Consider the following 19,491-nt stretch of genomic DNA (forward strand, 5'->3'; position numbering starts at 1 on the left):
AACTTGGGACAATCAGATTTGAAATGACCCATTTTCTTGCAATTGTAACAAGTTACTTTGCTAAGGTCTTTCTTCATCTTCCTTGAGCTGCTGCCTTTGCCTTTGAGCTTCACCATTTTCATGAATTTTTTTGCAAACAACACAAACTCATTTTCAGAAGAATTATCACTGGATTCATCATCCAGAGGGTTAGTCACAGAAGAAAAAGCAATTCCTTTCTTTTTTGAGTCTTTTTTCAAATAACTGTTTTCAAAAGCTAGAAGATTTCCTCTCAAATCATCAAGTGTCATGGAATCAAGATTACTACTCTCAGAAATAATTAAAGCTTTTGTTTCCCACTCTTTAGTGAGACATCTCAGCACTCTTCTCACAAGCACAGAATCAGAATGTGTTACTCCCATAGCATCCAAGCCAACAGTGATAGTGTTGAACCGTTCGAACAGTTCATCAATGGATTCTCCTTCCTTCATTGTAAACATTTCATATTCCATGTTTAACAAGTCTATCCGAGTCTTCTTAACAATGTTGGTTCCTTCATGAGTGATTTATAATTTATCCCAGATTTCCTTTGCTGTTGTGCAACTTGTCCCAGATTTCCTTTGCCGTTGTGCATCGTGATACCCGTCGGTACTCCTCAAAGCTGATAGCACAGTTGAGCAGGTTTACTGCCTTGGCATTTAATTCTACCTTCTTCCTATCTTCCTCGGTCCATCTTGCTTCTGGTTTGAGAGAGACTACCCCTTCAGCACTTGAGGTAGTTGGAAATTGAGGCCCTTCAAGAATAATCTTCCAAAGTCTGTAATCTACAGCTTGTACAAATATCTTCATCCTCTCCTTCCAATAGGTATAATTTTTTCCATTGAAAAGAGGAGGTCTGTTGCTTGATTGTCCTTCGGTCAGATTATAGGACACCACATTTGCGCCACTGTTTTCCGCCATGAAGATCTTTACTCCAAGCTGCAAAGCTTGATCTCTTTGAGACCAAGCTCTGATACCAATTGATGGTTTCAGTGGCTAAGAGAAAAGGGGGTTGAATCTTAGCCCCTTTTTCGCTTGCTAACACTTGCTGGACCTTGAAGAAACTTTTCTGTTTTTAGCTCGTCCCTAGCCACGAGACATTTTCATTTTGTCTCGTCACTTGACACGAGACATTTTTGATTTTTCATCTGAACAGTAAAAATAGAATTGAAGTAGGAAGAAAGAGAGAAGATTACACCCAGATATATCCTGGTTCAGCTGCTAAGTACAGTGCAGCCTACATCCAGTCTCCATCACAACAATGATGGAATTTCACTATAATCATCCAGATTACAAATTGTAAAGTGCTAACCCAACTTACAAGGGAATTCCCACAGAATCATGAAACACAACACAGATGTACAAAGGAACTCTAAGACATCTATGGCTTTTTCTTTTAATTTTGCACTCTCTGTCTTTTTTCGCTCTATGGCTTTTTCATACAAACCTCACTGTTTGCCTTTTTCCATGAGACTCAAGACATGACAAAATTAAACAGAAAATTATAAAACAGAAAACATTGAAGGAGAAGAGAAATCTGTTAGCTCAGGTAGCTCTGAGAACTCTATGCCTTGCACTCTCACTGCTTACTTCTAACTCCTTGCTTCAAACCATGACTGTTCACCCCTTTTATAGAGAAGTGAAGCCTTCACGGTTGAAACACAAACCCGAGCTCAGCTTCTTTTCCTTCACAACACAACCGGTTCGGCCTCACAGAGAGAAGAGGTAACTCATGCCAAAAACCAACATGCAAATACCTCTAGTCCTTTCTTGGTCATCACTCTTCATCAATTCGAGCACTCCATCCTGGGCTTCCTCTCCAAGATGAATTTCTGGCCCTTGATGCTTCATGATGATGATGACTTCATCTGCTTCAATCTCTGCCTTCAACCATCACTTCGCCACTCTAGCTACTCCCTGTGGTGGTTGAGCAGAATCAAAGACAAGCCATGCCTCCAAGATCTTCCTTGCTGGCCGAATCTTCATCCTTCTTTTTGAGTAAGAAGGATCCGAGATTACCTCACCAAATCTTACCAGATTAGGTGATAATCTTAGCCACAACTCATTTTTATTTTAGTATATTTTCTTGCCATCATTAGCTTGATGGTCTTGATGCATGCTTTCCTTTCCTTTCGGTAGCTCCAAGTAGCTTCCATGGATTCCTGGTTAATAACCGAAGAAGGAAGAAGAAAGAGATGAGAGAGAAGAGAGAGAATATTCAATGGATTTGAACAATAATCAATGAACAAAGAGAGAGAATAAAAGTGAATTAAAGTTTCCCACTTCCCTTTGTTGAGTAGCGTAAAGTGTCATAATAGCCATCAAATCAATCTTCTCTTTCTTTCTTATGTTTCCAATGCATTAATTAAATTTGAAATCCTTCAAAATAATGAAGTGGAATCCGTTGGAAGCATTTAGGCATTTCATTTGCTTCATGGATTCGAATAAGGCATGGAAACATTTATCAATATTGGGCTTGGTAGCAATAGATTTCATTTTGGCCCAATATCATTTTCTTTTCGGACCATAGCATGCATAAAACACATTGGACTATTGAATTTTGGTCCACTAAAAGCATTTGCTTTCCTGGTAAAAATTGGAACATGCACAAAACAAACTGAAAGCATGTAACACACTTGGACTTAGAGCAATCAAAATCATTTGGGCCCTAGTAACATCAAATCAGCCATATTCATCATATATTATCAAAACCAAAGGCTGAATGTATTTTGGGCTTGCTCCAAAAAATTGTTTTCGGCCCAATATTAAACCTGCATAACAAAATTATTAATTAACATATGAGTAATGAAGATTGAATTAATAATTTTGCAATTTAATATTTTAATAATGTTTGTTTATCACAAATATTAATTTGGAGTTTTCCAAACTCATCAGCTAGATTAGTAGCCCAAGATTATGATCAAGAAGAGGGTATAGATTTTGATGAGTCTTTTGCTCCGGTGGCTAGAATGGAAGCAATTAGATTGCTTCTTGCCTATGCTGCCCATAAGGGTTTCAAAATGTTTCAAATGGATGTTAAATGTGCTTTCCTTAATGGCTTTATTGAAAGAGAAGTGTATGTGGCTCAACCCCCCGGTTTCGAACATAAAGATTTTCCAAATCATGTTTTTAAATTATCAAAGGCCCTTTATGGCCTTAGGCAAGCTCCAAGAGCTTGGTATGAAAGGCTTAGTGCCTTCTTATTGAAAAATAAATTTCAAAGGGGTACCACGGACACAACTTTATTCATTAAAGCATCTAATGATGATATACTTCTAGTTCAATTTTATGTGGATGATATTGTATTTGGATCGGTCAACGAGTCCTTGTGTGAAGAGTTTGGAAAACTCATGACTAGTGAGTTTGAGATGAGTTTAATAGGAGAGCTAACTTTCTTTCTTGGCCTCCAAATTAAACAAACTCCTAGTGGTACTTTTATTCACCAAGGAAAGTATGAAAGTATGCTAAAGAATTAATCAAGAAATTTGGCCTTGAAAATTCCAAACTAATGAGAACTCCAATGCATCCAAACACTAAGCTTGAAAAAGATGATAATGGGAAAGATGTGGATGAAACAAGGTATAGAGGTATGATAGGATCACTCATGTATCTTACATCCTCTAGACCGGACATTATTCAAAATGTGGATGTATGCTCAAGGTTTCAATCTCACCCAAAAGAATCCCATCTTTCGGCCGTTAAGCGCATCATTAGATATATTAAGGGAACAAGTGATTATGGCTTGTGGTATCCAAAATCTGATGATTTTTGTGCAGTAGGGTTTTGTGATGCAGATTATGCGGGAGATAGAGTGGATAGAAGGAGCACCTCCGGCATGTGTTGCTTCTTTGGAAGCTCACTCAACATGTGGTCAAGCAAAAAATAAGCCACAGTAGCTCTATCCATAGCTGAAGCTGAATACATATCCGCTTCTGCATGTTGCTCACAATTAATTTGGTTAAAAATGCTGTTGGAAGATTACAAATTAAAGATCAATAGTATACCATTGTTTTGTGATAACATGAGTGCTATAAATATTTCAAAAAATCTTGTTTTGCACTCAAGAATAAAGCACATTGAGATCAAATATCATTTTATTAGAGAACATGTGCAAAAGGGTACTATTGATATTCAATTTGTAAAATCTGAAGATCAACTTGCTGACATTTTTACAAAACCCCTCTGTGAAGACAGATTCTGTTTATTAAGAAAAAGCTTGGGAATGATTGATCTTGTTTCTGTTGATAATTTGTGAAATTCTGATTCTACCCTGTTTTGTCTCGTAGGAATGGATGAGATAAAAATAAGAATGAAGGAAGGGATGTGATCTAGGGGGAGGCTGCGCAAAAGTTAATTTTCGTGGACCATACCAAATCTCTTTGACCCCACCTTGACCGTTTTGTTAGTTCATCATTTTTTTTTGAAAACTCAAAATCCTTTTGTGGTCTTATCAAATCTAGTTGAAAGAGGCATAGTGTCAAATCAAATCTTTCCTTCCAACTAATCCCTTGATTTAAAGAAACCACTTTTTCAAATTCTTGGAAATCCCCTGGTTATTAACCGTGCTCTTAATGGTTATTAACTTCCTCCACATTCTCTCTCCAATCCACATTTAATGCTTCCCTATCTTCCCTCCTCCCTCACTCTATTCGGTTCCTACCCAACCTCCTCATATTCCACTCCTCCATTTTCACTACCATGAAAAAGAAAACCGCCCCTAGGAAAAGCAAACAGATTCTTCTTTCTCAAAAACCGTCTACACCCCAATCTTATACACATATACATATTCATTCCACAACATCATCATCACCCTCACCTCCCTCCAAACACACAGACACCATAAGAAGAAAAGTCATAGCCAAGAAAACTTCTTCAAGAAGGAAGAAGGGAAAGGAACCTGTGGAAGAAGAAGAGGAATCACAAACATCCTCCATTCCATCACCACCGCATTCACCACCCAAGAAGGCTACTCCTAGAAAGAGTACTCAGAAGCCAGACAGTTTTGCACTGCACGACACCACCGAACCTGCCAACTTGGAATCCATGGAATTCAAGAACAAGTTCAGCAAAACACATTCCCACTATGCCCCTGCTAGGTTCAACTCCTGCGCCTCATTTGAATTCCAGAAAGATGTTTTGAAAAGGTGTCATCTCTGTTTAACCTACCTTGTCAACCTTGACAATCTCTCCAACAAAGGAATAAATGTGTCTCCTTTGTTTGAATTGCTTCAATGGACTCCATTACTTCACATTCAAAAACCGGTTTACCCTAGCTTAGTCCGACAATTCTATGCCAACATGAGACTCATTGATGGCACCATCCACTCATATGTGAAAAAAGTTCACATCACTCTTGACACTGCCACCATTGGGACGGCCTTGGGATATAAAGAAGAAGGGCCGAGAGCCTACATGGCCGAAAGGTGGGACTCACAAGTCGGCGTCACCGATAAGGTTGTTCTTCAACACACATGCGAGAATCTCTCAGGCTTGGATGGAAATACCCCTACCCACAAGGCCCTTGGTCCCACCAACTCATTGCTTCACAGGATCATCACCCACATCTTGACTCCTCAAAGCGGCTCTCACAATAGAGTAACATATTCTGACTCTCTCATCTTATTTGCACTTGTTACCTCTACTCCTATTTCTTTTGGTTATCTTATGATCCGCCATATGTGGGACTCAGTAAGAAGCACCAAAAAGGCAAATCTATCTTATGGTATATTCTTAACCAGTATCTTTGAATTTTTTAAAGTTGACCTTTTGAATGAGGCAGTAGAAAACAAAGTGTCAATGGTCAAAGGTGGTGGAGCTATTAAAGGAACCAAGAGCAATAAATCCATGGCTTCGGAGAGTGACTATGAGAGCAGACCTGAGTCATCCAAAACCACCGAGCCATCAAAAAAGTTCTTACCGAATTTTCAACTATGCCCGAATTCATAGTCCAATCTCACAAGGATGCACGCAAACTGGCATATGAAAGTGAAAGAGTTTGGATGAGATGCAAGGATAGGGTCAGTTTGATGTTAGAAAATTTGGAGAAGGAACTGGGAGATGCAAGTGAGGACGGGGCTAAGGAATCTGACCTTCATCTATCTGATGATTAATTCTTTGTTTAATTTAGGATATTGGCTTAAGTAGGCTCAATCTGATATTATGTTTTGTTGGGTTTGATACTTTTTGATACTTTGTGATACTTTGTGATACTCTGTTATATTTTGCATATTATGTTTCCTATGTCAAACTTTTTTTGCAGGTGCCCTTTTGATGACAAAAGGGGGAGAAAGTGCTGAAAATTGAAAATGAAAAACAGAGGATGAAATTCTCTGTTGAGAGTTCATGATCACCCCTGTTAAAAGGATTCACCTAATGCTTGATAAAGCACACTAATAATGCTTGGTTGATTATGATTGTGATGCATTTGTTTTGATATTATGGCTGCCTAGTTGTTAATTGAATCTTGTGAAAAGGATTATCTTGATGAATATGCTTGCTACCTGTGGAATAGGAATATTCTGATTCATCTTGGTAAACATGTTTGCAGAATAAGTTATTTTTGGCAGTTCCTTTAAGCATTAAGTATGAAAATAAATGTGAAAATTGCAATGATCATGATGTGGTTAAAAATATTTTTCTTACCATAAGTATGTTGCTCTAATTTGATTGGAAAATATTTTTTAAAACAGCAATTTATGTTCAATTTTTTTTATTAGTGATTGAGCAGAAAATCAATTTATGATATGAAATGAGTTTTGATTATCAATCCAAATCTACTCATAAATCAAGCATTTAGCATCATGTAATAAATATGCTAAATAACAGTTACTTGAGGCTTGATTAAAATGTTACAGGTTAGTGCTTCCCCTGGTAAAAATGTCATATATTAAGGGAGATCCATGTGACAATTTGAAAGGGGGAGAAATTCAAAACTCAGGAAGTATTCTTTACCCAATCTTAAATTTCTTTCCATTTCAATTTTAATAATGTTTGTTATCAAGGGGGAGATTGATGAGTTTGGAAAACTCTAAATTAACATTTGTGACGACTAAACATTATTAATATGATTAATTGCAAAAATATTAAATCATATGTTTTGAATAAATTAATTTTTGTAATGCAGGTTTTATTTGGGCCAAAACATAAAAGAAATATTGCAAGCCCAAATCAAAATCAATATTCAGCCTTGGTGTATATTTCCTATAATATGTGGCTGAAGCAATTTGTGATTAATTGGGCCAGAACACAAACATTGCCATAAGCCCAATTAGTTTAGATGAATCAAAACTTTATTAGCCAGATTAAATATTTTTGCTACTAAGTCCAATTTTAATTTTGATGAATGTTCCTCATGCTTGATCCAAAATCAAGAGAAGAAGAAAGCAAAAATTGCTTCCATTTTACCATGTGATGGATTTCAAATTTTATTAAATTGTCATTTATTGCATGGGAAATATGAGAGAGAAATTTGCAATTGAGTTGATTGATTGCCATAGTGGTGCACGCTACCAATAGCAAAAAAAGGGAAGTAAATTAATTCATTTTAGTTTTAATTATTCAAAAATACTTGATTGCTTCTCTTTCTACATTTTCTATTCTCTCATCTCTCTCTTCTTTTCAGACAATACACAGCAAACCATGAAAGCAACTTTGAGTCACCGAAAAGAAGGAAAAGCAAGTCACAAGACCATCACAATGATGGCACGAAAAAGAAAACATAAAGTATGTTGTGGCTGAGATTCTTATCACTCGTGGAAAGATTTGGTGATGAGATCTTAGCTTCTTCATACAAAAAATGGAAGAAAAGATCTCGGCCAGCAAGGTGAAGATCCTTGAAGTGTTGGCTTGTCTCTGATTCTGCTCAACCACCACAGAAGGTAGCTAGGGTGGCTACGTGATGGAAGAGGCAAAGATTGGAGCAGATGAAGCCATCATCATCATCATGAAGCATCAAGGGTCAGAATTTCATCTTGGAGAACAAGCCAATGATGGAGCGCTCGGATTAATGAAGGATGATGACCAAGGAAGAACTAGAGGTATTTGCATATTGGGTTTTGCATGGGTTATCTCTTCTCTCTCTGACCGAACCGGTTATGGGTGAAAAAAAAAGAAGTTAAGCTTGGTTTTTGTTTCAACTGTGAAGGCTTCTCCTCTATATAAAAGGGTGAACAGTCACGGTTTGATTCAAGGAGAAAGTGAGAGATTGCAAAGCACAGAAGTCTCATAGCTACCTAAGCTTACAGTTTTTCTTCTCCTTCAATGTATTTTATTTTGTAATTTTTCTGTTTAATTTTGTCATGTCTTGAGTCTCATGGAAAAAAGGCAAACAGTGAGGTTTGTATGAAAAAACCATAGAGCGAAAAAAGGCAGAGAGTGCAAAATTAAAAAGAAAAAGCCATAGATGTCCTTAGTGTTCCTTTGTATATCTGTGTTGTGTTTCATAATTCTGTGGGAATCCCCTTGTAAGTTGGGTTAGCACTTTACAGTTTGTAATCAGGTTGATTATAGTGAAATTTCATCATTATTTCATCATTGTTGTGATGGAGACTGGATGTAGGCTGCACTACACTTAGCAGCTGAACCAGGATATATCTGGGTGTAACTTTCTCTAACTTTCTCTCTCTTTAACCCCCTTCTCTTAGCCACTAAAAGCTATCAATAAGGATTCGTTATATAAGAGGCGCGTGTAAAACAAACGTAGTAGTGAGACTTCGAGTGAAATTACTTGAATACCATCTATGTAGTTTATTTTTAGAGCGTGAAGTAAAAATTGTTTAGATACCATCTATGTAATTTTTACATAGATGTAGAGCTTTTCTGAAAGAATATTTGTTCACCAAAAAAAGAATTTGCAGTTGAATTCAATTAAATTCGTGACATTTTTCGTATAGTCATTTTTACTCGCCAAGACAACACTTTGTGATTCCCTATAAAAAAGAGAGGGAAAAAAATATTGCACGAGGAAGATGGAAGCTAACTCAATATATAATAAAAAAAATTCACATGACATTCTAGCAGTTGGGATTTAACTGCCAGTCTCATCACAATACCATTCCACCTGCCAAAGCATGTAATTTAGAGAGTTATTAAAGTATTAATAATACAAATGAATAGTATAAAAATCGATTCAGTTGAAAACACTTTTTGAGGTCTTGTTGCTGAGTCTAAAATCTAGAGTTTAATTTTAAGTATGTACACCACGAAAAGAGGACCATCATCATCAGAACTCGAAAGGGGGATTGAGAGTAGAAATTACAATCCAATGTATGTATCCTACACCATTTCAGCTCTGACTGCGAAATTCGGATAGATTTCTGATTTTATTTAAACACCCAACAAGGCACCTGAACACAACCGATTGTCGAAGCGACCAACCTCAGAAATCCATAGAAGAGACCGAGCTTTGGAATTAGACTTCGTTCACATTGCCTGCTACTGACCAGGGTTTCCTAGAAGTCGTTCAACTGCTGCATGAACATTACCGGATGTGGCAATAAGGGCCCTTATGTTCTCTTGCGTGTCGAAGAATCCCATTTCTTGAAGCTGAGAAAGCTGGGTTGCATACAACTGCTCGGGCGGCTCTGCAGAAGGCAACAATGTCAGCGAATCGACATAAAATTTATTTAGAAAGAAACAAAAGATGAGAACAACGCTAACCATTTGATCTATTTGGAACAGCTAGGCTGCCAGTTCCAAGTCCACCAAACATGCTTGATAACAACTCCAAACCTGCCAAGTTGTTCAAAGGACCTAGCAAAAAATAATAGTTAGTTATTATCAACAGATATGTACGGTATCTGTGGTCAATCAAGCCCCTGCAAATCTAAATCTCAATATATAAAAAACAATTACTACTGATTAAGTACTGATGGATCATCTTAATAGAAGAAATGATATAAAATAATTTGAATTGCAAAAACTATGGCATAAAATTAAATAGTTTATATCAACATAAGCTCGCATACCAGTGCCTCCGCCAGTTTGACCTGATTCCCTGCAAAAGCTTTTCATATTAATAGAAAATCAAGAAAAAAAATATAGAAAAAGAGATTAAAAGTCTAGATGGGTTTAAAAAGTGCTGATTTCAGACATTGCAATACAAGCAAGGCATCATATTTGGTCAGAGATTTGAACCCACACCCTTGTGTCCCGAGTCAAAGATTTACTTTAAATGGAGAAATTAAAATATCCTTCCAATGTTTCAGAAAGACATTATAAGTATTCAGCAAAAACCTTTACACATTAAACCTCATTATCAAATTCACAAGAATTATTAAAAATAATTACCGTGGCTGTTGTTGACCAAGCTGAGACAGAAGAGCTTGCTGAAAAGACATCAGTTGCTGCCAATGCGCAATAAAATAAATGGTAAGAAAATTAATTGAAACCAATGAATAAAATTACACAAGGAATCAACACAGTTTCTTCTTCATCATTATATTTCACAAAATCAAATTCTGTTAAAAAAAATGTTCTCCCAGAAAACACTTGGAGAATTATGATCATTTCTAAATGAACTAAAAGTTTTAAAACCCATTTATTTTTGTAACAAAAATTACTATTAGAATCGATACACACAACATTATATGAAAGGGGAGGTCTTTAGCTTGTCCTTCATTCCATCTACAATGTAGCAACCTACTTTAGATGCATTTTCCTATACAATCTCAAAATTTTGTCATGCGAAAACTGCCCTAAATTCTTATCATGTGACATGTACTATAGCCTATTGTAAATTATGAGAAAGAACAAAAATTTAAGAAGAACCTAAAATATCAACGTCCAAGCAAGCTACTCTGTTATAAAATGAACCACATCCAAACATCAATGCCAATACTCGAAAGACTAAGTAAGTGCAGTAGACCACATGCTTATTAACACAAGCAAAGACAAATACTCAACCATATGCTTAAGAGAAGATACTCAATGTCAACAAGAACTCATCAACATCTGTTTACCTGCAGTGTCTCAGGTGAAGAAAATAAGCGAAGGAACTCTGGATTTTGCATCACTTCTCTAAGAGAATTCAAATCAGGCATGCCACGCTGATCAGCATTAGCTCCAAGCATCTAAAAGAAAAAAGAATAACGTTAAAAGGATAGATCCAAGGGAACCACACGTCCACAACACATCTTGTACTCTTACTAGGCAAACTAAACATATACCTGATTCAAAGTTTGTGGGTTGGAAAGCATACTTTGCATCATGTTTGAGATAGCTGGATTTTGCATTAACTGGGCCATTAAAGCAGGATCTGGCATAGCATTGCCGCCCAGCATGCCTTGAAGATCCGGCAGTCCAAGCCCTCCTAAGCCAGTAGGTGCCTGCGGCCTAGCATCCCCACCAGCAGGGGTTGACCTTCTATTGTTATTTTGGGCACCACCAGCTGCAAATATTCACCATCAATTACAGTAGTACCAGTAATGAGCAACAAAAAATCTATTTACTAGTCTTGAAAGAGCTAAAAAAATATCAGAGTAAGGGAAAACGTAATAAAAACAATTGATTAGAATGAGCCATCCGGTCACAGGATTCTAAGGAGCAAAATATAGCATAAGAACTTACTTCCCGTAGAGGACCAAGGATTGGGGAGTGGGTTAGTATTGGGTAATGGAGAACCAGCAGTTGCTTCGGAGCTAGTAGTTGAGGGATTTGTTGATTGGTCCCTGGCTTGAGTCCCAGAAAGTGGTGTATTGTTGCCTCCTGTGTTTCCAGCCATCGTAGTAGCATTTAAAAATGGTTCTTGAACATTTTCATACATGCGCCTCAACATGTTAAATCCCTCAGGAGATGCTTCAATGTTGCTCATTGCTCTGTCGGTATTTCTCATCATTTCACGCATAATCTCAGGGTTCCTTGTAGCTTCAAGTGTCTGGCGGAGGGTGCTTGGATCATTAAGTATGTGAGCTAACTCAGGATTCCGATCCATGAGCTCCTGCATCTGCGGGTTGCTCATTATAAGATTCCGCACAATCTCAGGATTATTTATTAGGTTCTGCATAGCAGGTGTGTTCATAATTTCTCTCATTAAATTGGGATTTGAAATAAATGGTTGCTGCATCTGCTCAAGATCCGGAAATCCCTCTCCAAATAGGTTATTGCCACCCATCCCATTCAAACCTAATCCAGGGAACAATGAAGCTCCAAAACCAAGGCCTCCTAAGCCCCCACCCTCAGCAGCACCAGTACTTCTGGCATTAGTCGTGGCGGTATTGGTGCCACTGGTATTTGTGCCCCCACCTGTATTGGAAGGTGTGAAGCCACGAACCAAATGGATGGTGTGATCTGCCTCCAAGCCTACACAGATAAACAGAAAATTAAGCTGTATCGAAAGACAAGGGGATTATCATTGTCACGGTATAACATGATTGTACTGAGCAATAAAATTGCTTTAACATGAATACAAATGATTTCTCAAACACGCCCAAGCTCTATATTCTAAACCGAAACCCAAAACTAATTAAACATTCGTATTCCTTTCCCTCAAATTCATTAAAAATAATAAGGAAAGGGTAATTTCTATGGTGAAGAGAGGAGAGTGTGCATTGCAAATTATATGTTTATTTTTTTTTAAATATTTTTCTCTATTGTTCAAAGAACAATCTTCACTCTTCATTGAAAAACACTCTTCACCATAGTATTCCCCTAAGAAAAGTATAGTATGCCAACAAATCAATAATGTTCCCCAATTGGAAGCAAATTCATTCCTTTTCACATTGAACACCCAAACCATACATTAGAAATCCGAAACCTTCTAACTCTAACCACCACAAAACCCTAGCTGACTCTCAAACTAAGCAAAGAATAATAAAAATCAGAAAACACACGAACATCTCCCACCACAAAACCATACAATCGATCATAGGTTTCCACAGGTTCATAAACAAAAACCTGAACCAAATAGAGCAAAAGCAAGCCCAATTTTATGAATTGAACAATAAAAGAACGAGATCAAATCATCACCATAGCTTTGTAGGGTCTGATCATCCTTCAGGATCCGACCCTTGTAAATCAGGCGCTGCTGACCGGCTGGGATATCGCAGCTGCCAGCAATGACTTCCTTGAAGGATCCGACGGTGGAATCGAGGCAAATCTGAACCGAGAACTTGGAACCATTGGAACACCGAATGTTGATGCTGACGGGTTCAGAGACCTTTGAATCCGTAGACCTCTCTGCGGCACTGTCACCTCCCATGTCCCCCAATGAAGAATGGAGGCGCGTAGGGCTTCACGCGCTGTGAACCGGATCGAATCAAAGGTTGGGAATGAAAATTGGGGATGAAGAAAACACTAACCCTAGCACAATCCAAGAGGAATAGAAGATGGGAAAAGAGAAGAGAGAGAATGAGCTGCAAACTTGGGTAGGGAGAGTAGGAACAACAAGAGGGAGAAAAATAATAATTTTATGCAATATTTTATAAAATAAAAAGAATAGCGATTAAAAATTGAAGGTTTTATAAAACTTATAAATAAATAAATTTAAATTTAAACATATCTTTTAGTCCAAGTGTGTGTTATGATTTATGAACAAAACAACCCATGATAAGTTCGATTCACTTTTTCTTTTATTTTTTCTTCTGTAAAATCAATTTTTTCAGTACATTGTGTTTATCTGTTAAAATTTACAATTTAAATTTCTTTTTATTTAATTATTTAAATTATTTCTATAATTTTATTTATACACTGAACATTCTTAATATTTATATAAAAATATAAGTGTTACTTATTAATTATGTATTTACATTATTTTAAATAAAATATAAAATATCTTCATATTAAAATTATATATATTATAAAAATAGTTTTTGTAAAAAGTACAAAATTATAACATTTTAGAAAATATGTATTATACACCATTTTTTTATATCTAATTTTTTTTATTATTGAAAGATTGATATTCAATCTTCATCCAATCTTATTATTTACTTTAATTTTATCTTTCTACAAAATGTACACATAGAAATAAAATAGAGAAAATCGAAATTTTACATAAAATTAAAAAAATAAATTAAATACGTAAAACGTAAAATTTTAACAAAATTTAAATTGTAAAATTGTCGGACATAATATAAATTTTATAAAATCGATTGATTCGTTTAAAATTGTAATATCAAAAGATTTTAAGAGTTAAATCAAAATTCTAGTCATAATACATAGAGGGAAATTGAATGATATTTGGGTCGGTATTTTAAAAAATAAATGTTCAGAAACAAAATATTAGTCACTAGTCATAAAACAAAGAAAAGTGTTAAGAACTTAGGATTATTCTTTCTTTTTCTTTTTTGTTTTTAAAGAAAATGAGCTACAATTTACTGCGATATTGGACAAACAACAAAGTGGCAGGGTCCACTAAACTCAAACCAATAATCGATTCCTTTATATATATGAGATTGAGCCTAGCCCAACAGTATAGCCTAATCTTTGAGTGCATTTTTTATCCACCCGTTGGCCCAACTCTGGCCAGTCCAATAAACCCTCACCCTTATAGAGTCTTGTAATTTGTAGTGTTTTTTTCTTTTTTTTACTGGGTCATTGCAGTTAGACTTTGTTTATGGAAAACTTTTAAGAAGATTTTTAAGTGTACCGTTGTATCGGTGTATAAGTAACTTTTAACTATTGATCTTAATTATATATATTATATATTTTTTATAATTAAAATTAGCGATTAAAAATTATTGAAACACTGATATGATGGCACACTTAAAAATTTTCTAAACTTTTAAGGTGTTCTATAAGATTTATAATGTAACACATTAATAAGAGAAATTCTAATACCACAAAAAAAAATAAAAGAAATTATAAGTGATCAATATTTTTTTATTTTTGTTTTACATATAAAATAACATTAATCAAATTTCTCATTTTCTACACTAAAAAGTATTGGTTTCCTAATGTTCTTTCATTAATAATATAGATAATTTTTTTCTCAAATTTTTAAATTTTTAAAATTAAAAAAAATTGTTTGAACTAATCTCTCCCTATTTCTAAAATTACTGACATGTCACAATATAAATAGAATAAAATAAAAATCTCATCTACTTTTAGAAATTTTTATTAGCTTTAAAGGTTTTTGGGTTCATATTTTTATTCTATGATAAATTAAATGATTTGGAGAAGTAATTAAAAAGTATTTCTGTACATTGCATTTGCTTTTTAAGGAGAAGAGAAATAAAGAGTTAATATTTAATGTAGTCTCTGAATTTGCAGTTCAGTTTTAATGTTTTTAAATTTAAAATTATTTTAAATTTGTCTTTGAGTTTAACAACAGTTGTCTCTAAAATATTTTTCTATGACGAAATGATGAGGTGCTTGAATAGAGGCCTAATTGGACTAGTAAAATATTATCGTTTTATTTTTTGCGCCCAAATAGAACATAAACGACAGTGTTTAGAGTATTTTAAGGGATTTTAACATGTTAGAGTTAAAACCCCTCAAAATACTCTAAAAGATGTCGTTTATGTTCTATTTTGGCGCCAAAAATAAAACGGCATTTTACCAATGCAACATAATTTTCAGCGTGACCTCCATGTCATTATTCTGTTATCGAAAAGTATCTCAAAGACAAATATTGTTAAGTTTAAAGACGACATTGAAACTCAACTGTAAGTGTTGGGTATATGAAGATGGTAAGATGACAAAATTTTATATTTGTGTAGTGGGTTCAAAGCACAATTAGATCTCTTTTTTTAGAGAGATATTTGTCGCTACACTTAGTTGCTATAGGGTTGATGACAATATTCTCCCAGGATACAATGAAACCTAAGAATTTCTTAATTAACAATAGTAAGAAATTCTCAACTCTCTTGAATAAAGAAAATCTCTTAATAGTTGATTAAAATATACACTTAGTACTTGTTTTTATGAAATAGTGGATAAGGATTTATTTATACATATTGAACTTAGCAATTATGATTAGTTACGTATACAGATGGTTGTGTCTTTTCTATTGCCAATAGATACAATGTTTTGAACATACACAATTCTTAAAGAGTTGTATCCCTTTAACCAATAGACACAATATTTTGAACATACACAATTCTTTAAAGATTATGTCCCTTCAACCAAATGGTACTAAACAGTTAGTAACCGTTTATTAATATTAATAATAATATTAATAATAATATCAATAATATTAATAATATTAATTAATTAAATTTGTAAATACCTTTCAATTCCCTACTATTTACAAAATTTTAATGTTATACAAGTATATGCATAAAGAATGTGTCACTAAGATTAAACATTCTTTTAGTGTAATTTTAAAGTTCTAACGAAGTGATAGGTGTCTAATCGATTAAACTTATACTCCATTTACTAGTACAAAAAATCACACACATTACTTATACCCTCCAAGTTCAAGAGTTTATAATTTTAAGCAGTTATATGGCCTTGTGCTCATCCTGGTTTCATGAATATTTACGAGAATAAAACCTCTAAAATTCTCGATTAGAGCGGCACCACTCTTATATTCATATAGGTGGAATCTTTTGATAAATAATATTATCATTCCATTAAGAGTTTTAACTCACCCTCCTAATTTATTGTAAATAGCACTAAATCCTATACCTTAGTACTCTAATTGCTAAATAACTTGTTATTACCCATTAAACCTTGAAACTAGTTGTCTACTAGAATAAGGTTGGGTTTCCATCATTTAGCAATAATAGGTTTTAATCCTATTTTAGCAGTAGTCTCTTTGATTTTATCCCTTGACAAACCTTTAGTCCAAGGGTCTGCTAAATTTTCTTGAGATCTTACATAATTGATGGTAATTACACCATCATCTATTAGTTGCCTCACAAATTCATGTCTCAAACTTATATGTCTAGACTTTCCATTATAAACCTTATTATATGCTCGAGACATAGTTGATTCACTATCACAGAAGATTGAAATGGCTGTCGTTTACTGTGACCACAGCTTTATATCATATAACAAGTTTCTTAACCATTCCTCTTCTTTCCCTGCGACTGATAAAGCTACAAACTCAGCCTCTATATTAGAATGTGTAATACATGTTTATTTTTTTGAGGCCCAACTTATTGCTCCACCACCTATGGTGAAAATCCATCCTGAAGTGGATTTGTTGTTACTAAATTCAACTTGTGTCGGAATAACCTTCTAAAAAAATTGCGGGATAATCACTATAATGTAATCCCAAGTTTATGATTTTCTTGAGATAACCAAGAACTCTTATTATAGCTTTCCAATGTTGATTGCTAGGCTTTTCTGAAATTCTTGATAATTTGCACACAGCAAATGTTATATCAGGTATAGTACAATGCATTGCATACATTAGACTTCTTATAGCACTAACATATTCTAATTGTGCTATAAGTCTACCCATGTTTCCTTATAATTTAAGATTAGGATCATAGGGTGTATTAGATTCTTTAATAATGAGATGATCAACCTTTTCCAATACCTTTTTGATATAATGAGATTAACTTAAAGTAAAGCCAACTTCATTCTTATGCACCTTTATACCTAATATTGTATCTACTTCATTCAAATCCTTCATCTTGAATTTAGAAGTTAGATACTCCTTTGTTACACGAATTCCTTCTAAATTTGTTCCGATGATTAACATATCATCAACATATAAACAAATGATTACTCCATAATCTTTAGTAAATTTTGAGTAAATATATTTATCCACACTATTATATGAGAAGCCATTTGATAACACCACTGAATCAAACTTCTCATACCATTGTTTAGGCGCTTGTTTTAACCCATACAAAGACTTAATTAATTTGCAAACTTTCTTTTCATTTCCATGTAGCACATAACCTTCAGGTTGCTCCATATAAATTTATTCATTAAGATATCAATTTAGAAAAGTCGTTTTAACATCCATTTGATGTATATGAAGCTTATGTATGGATGCTAATGCTATAAGAGTCCTAATAGAAGTCATTCTTGCCATAGGTGCGTAGGTATCAAAATAGTCTAGACATTCTTGTTGTCTAAATCCCTTGGCCACTAACCTTGCTTTAAAGGTTTGTAATGAACCATCAGTGTTATACTTTTTTCTAAATACCCACTTACGTCCTATAGTCTTTGATCCTGGAGGCAAATCAACTAAGACCCAAGTATTGTTAGATAATATTGAATCCATTTCATCATTTATTGCTTCTTTCCAAAAAGCAGAATCTCTTGAAGCCATAGCCTCTTTGAATGTTTGAGAATCACCTTCTATGTTAATAACAATAGGAATGTTGTTTGTTACAGAATTCCTAGCTCCTTCTACCAAAAAAGGTGATAGCCTGAGAAGAAATAAAATCTGAACCCAAGTCCTTTTCTTTTCTTACTCTCAAGCTCTTCCTTGGTTCAATCAATTCTTTGTCGCTTAGACATTTATTGTTTTGATTATTTATTTCTTGTAAAATATTAGTATCATTTTAGGAATACTCTGAATTAGAAGTTGAATTATTGATAAATCTATTTTCAATAAATTTTACCTCTCTTGATTCAACAACTACATTAGACACTAAGTCTAATATTCTATATGCTTTATTAGAATTTTGAACATATCCTATAAAAATGTCTTTTATGGCTCTTGGCTCCAATTTGGTTCTCTTTTGATCAGGAACTCGATAAAAGGCTAAACACCCCACACTTTAAGATAATTTAAATTAGGTTTCCTTCCTTTCCAAATTTCATAAGGAGAAACCTTTCTATGTCTTGATGGTATCCTATTATGGATATGACATGATGTCAGTAATGCTTCACTCCACAAATTGTAAGGCGATTTTGCATTTAGTAACATTGAATTAACCATATCCACTAAGGTACGGTTTTTCCTTTTCGCCAAACCATTTTGTTGCGAAGTATATGGAGCGGAAGATTCATGCACAATATCATGTATGTAACATCCTAAGTTAATATTCTACCTTTAAATGCCTTTAAGTAGGGTGTCACAGTTAATATGAAAAAGCAAAGAACTAAATCGTTAGTTAAGAAAAGAAGGAAAATACGCGCGAAACATTGGGTGGAAATCGAGTAGTACTAAAAGGATGAAATTGAACAAAACTCAAAGAGGTTCAAGCAAACATAAAAGAATTCCCATGAACACGGTTCTAAAGGAGATAGTGCTTAAAGGTAACTATGACGAAAAGGAAACTAACGCATCCTAACTAGTTTCATCGAAGAAACTTCCATCCTTGTGTCATGTCCTATCCTTGGCTCGGGTTGTCGGATTCCTCTTCCTCGGTTTCGGAATCAGACTCGAGGTGTACCACCTTAGATGACCGCTTCTTAGATGCTGAAGCGTTCCTGTCTAGAAAGGTTACGACGGACAGTTGGGGTTCTTCTTCCACGAACTCTCGATCTAAGTAGATAGTTTGGAGCACGGTAGTAGTGGTCGCAACTACCCACGCATGCTTCGAGGGGTCATACTCAGAAGTTACCTTTGGGGGACACTGTAGTCGTCTCTATCCGCTGTGCCATGTTCCTTTGGAGACAGTATGG

At 34.8% G+C, this 19,491-nt stretch overlaps 1 protein-coding gene across 1 annotated transcript; it reads right to left on the reverse strand.

The window, feature by feature from the left end:
* Positions 1–9,004: 9,004 nt before the first annotated feature.
* On the reverse strand, positions 9,005–13,404 carry LOC107475975 (ubiquitin domain-containing protein DSK2b). Its single transcript, XM_016095690.3, has 8 exons — positions 12,982–13,404; positions 11,584–12,315; positions 11,184–11,404; positions 10,977–11,087; positions 10,306–10,361; positions 9,984–10,012; positions 9,676–9,768; positions 9,005–9,599 (listed from the first exon to the last, which is right to left on the reverse strand). The coding sequence occupies exons 1-8, from the start codon at positions 13,211–13,213 to the stop codon at positions 9,451–9,453; spliced, it is 1,623 nt and encodes a 540-aa protein (XP_015951176.1). The 5' UTR covers positions 13,214–13,404; the 3' UTR covers positions 9,005–9,450.
* Positions 13,405–19,491: the final 6,087 nt, after the last annotated feature.

Source organism: Arachis duranensis, unplaced genomic scaffold, assembly GCF_000817695.3.
Source record: "Arachis duranensis cultivar V14167 unplaced genomic scaffold, aradu.V14167.gnm2.J7QH unplaced_Scaffold_165934, whole genome shotgun sequence".
NCBI classification, from domain to species: Eukaryota; Viridiplantae; Streptophyta; class Magnoliopsida; order Fabales; family Fabaceae; genus Arachis; species Arachis duranensis.

Bases quoted from the DNA above. Each gene is read 5' to 3' on its own strand.
- LOC107475975 (XM_016095690.3), bottom strand. From the start codon at position 13,213: ATGGGAGGTGACAGTGCCGCAGAGAGGTCTACGGATTCAAAGGTCTCT. The intron at 11,088-11,183 runs GTATATGTTTAG...TTTTTCTTTTAG, and splicing joins ACCCACAAACTTTGAATCAG to ATGCTTGGAGCTAATGCTGA. The intron at 10,362-10,976 runs GTAAACAGATGT...GCGCATTGGCAG, and splicing joins CTTCACCTGAGACACTGCAG to CAACTGATGTCTTTTCAGCA.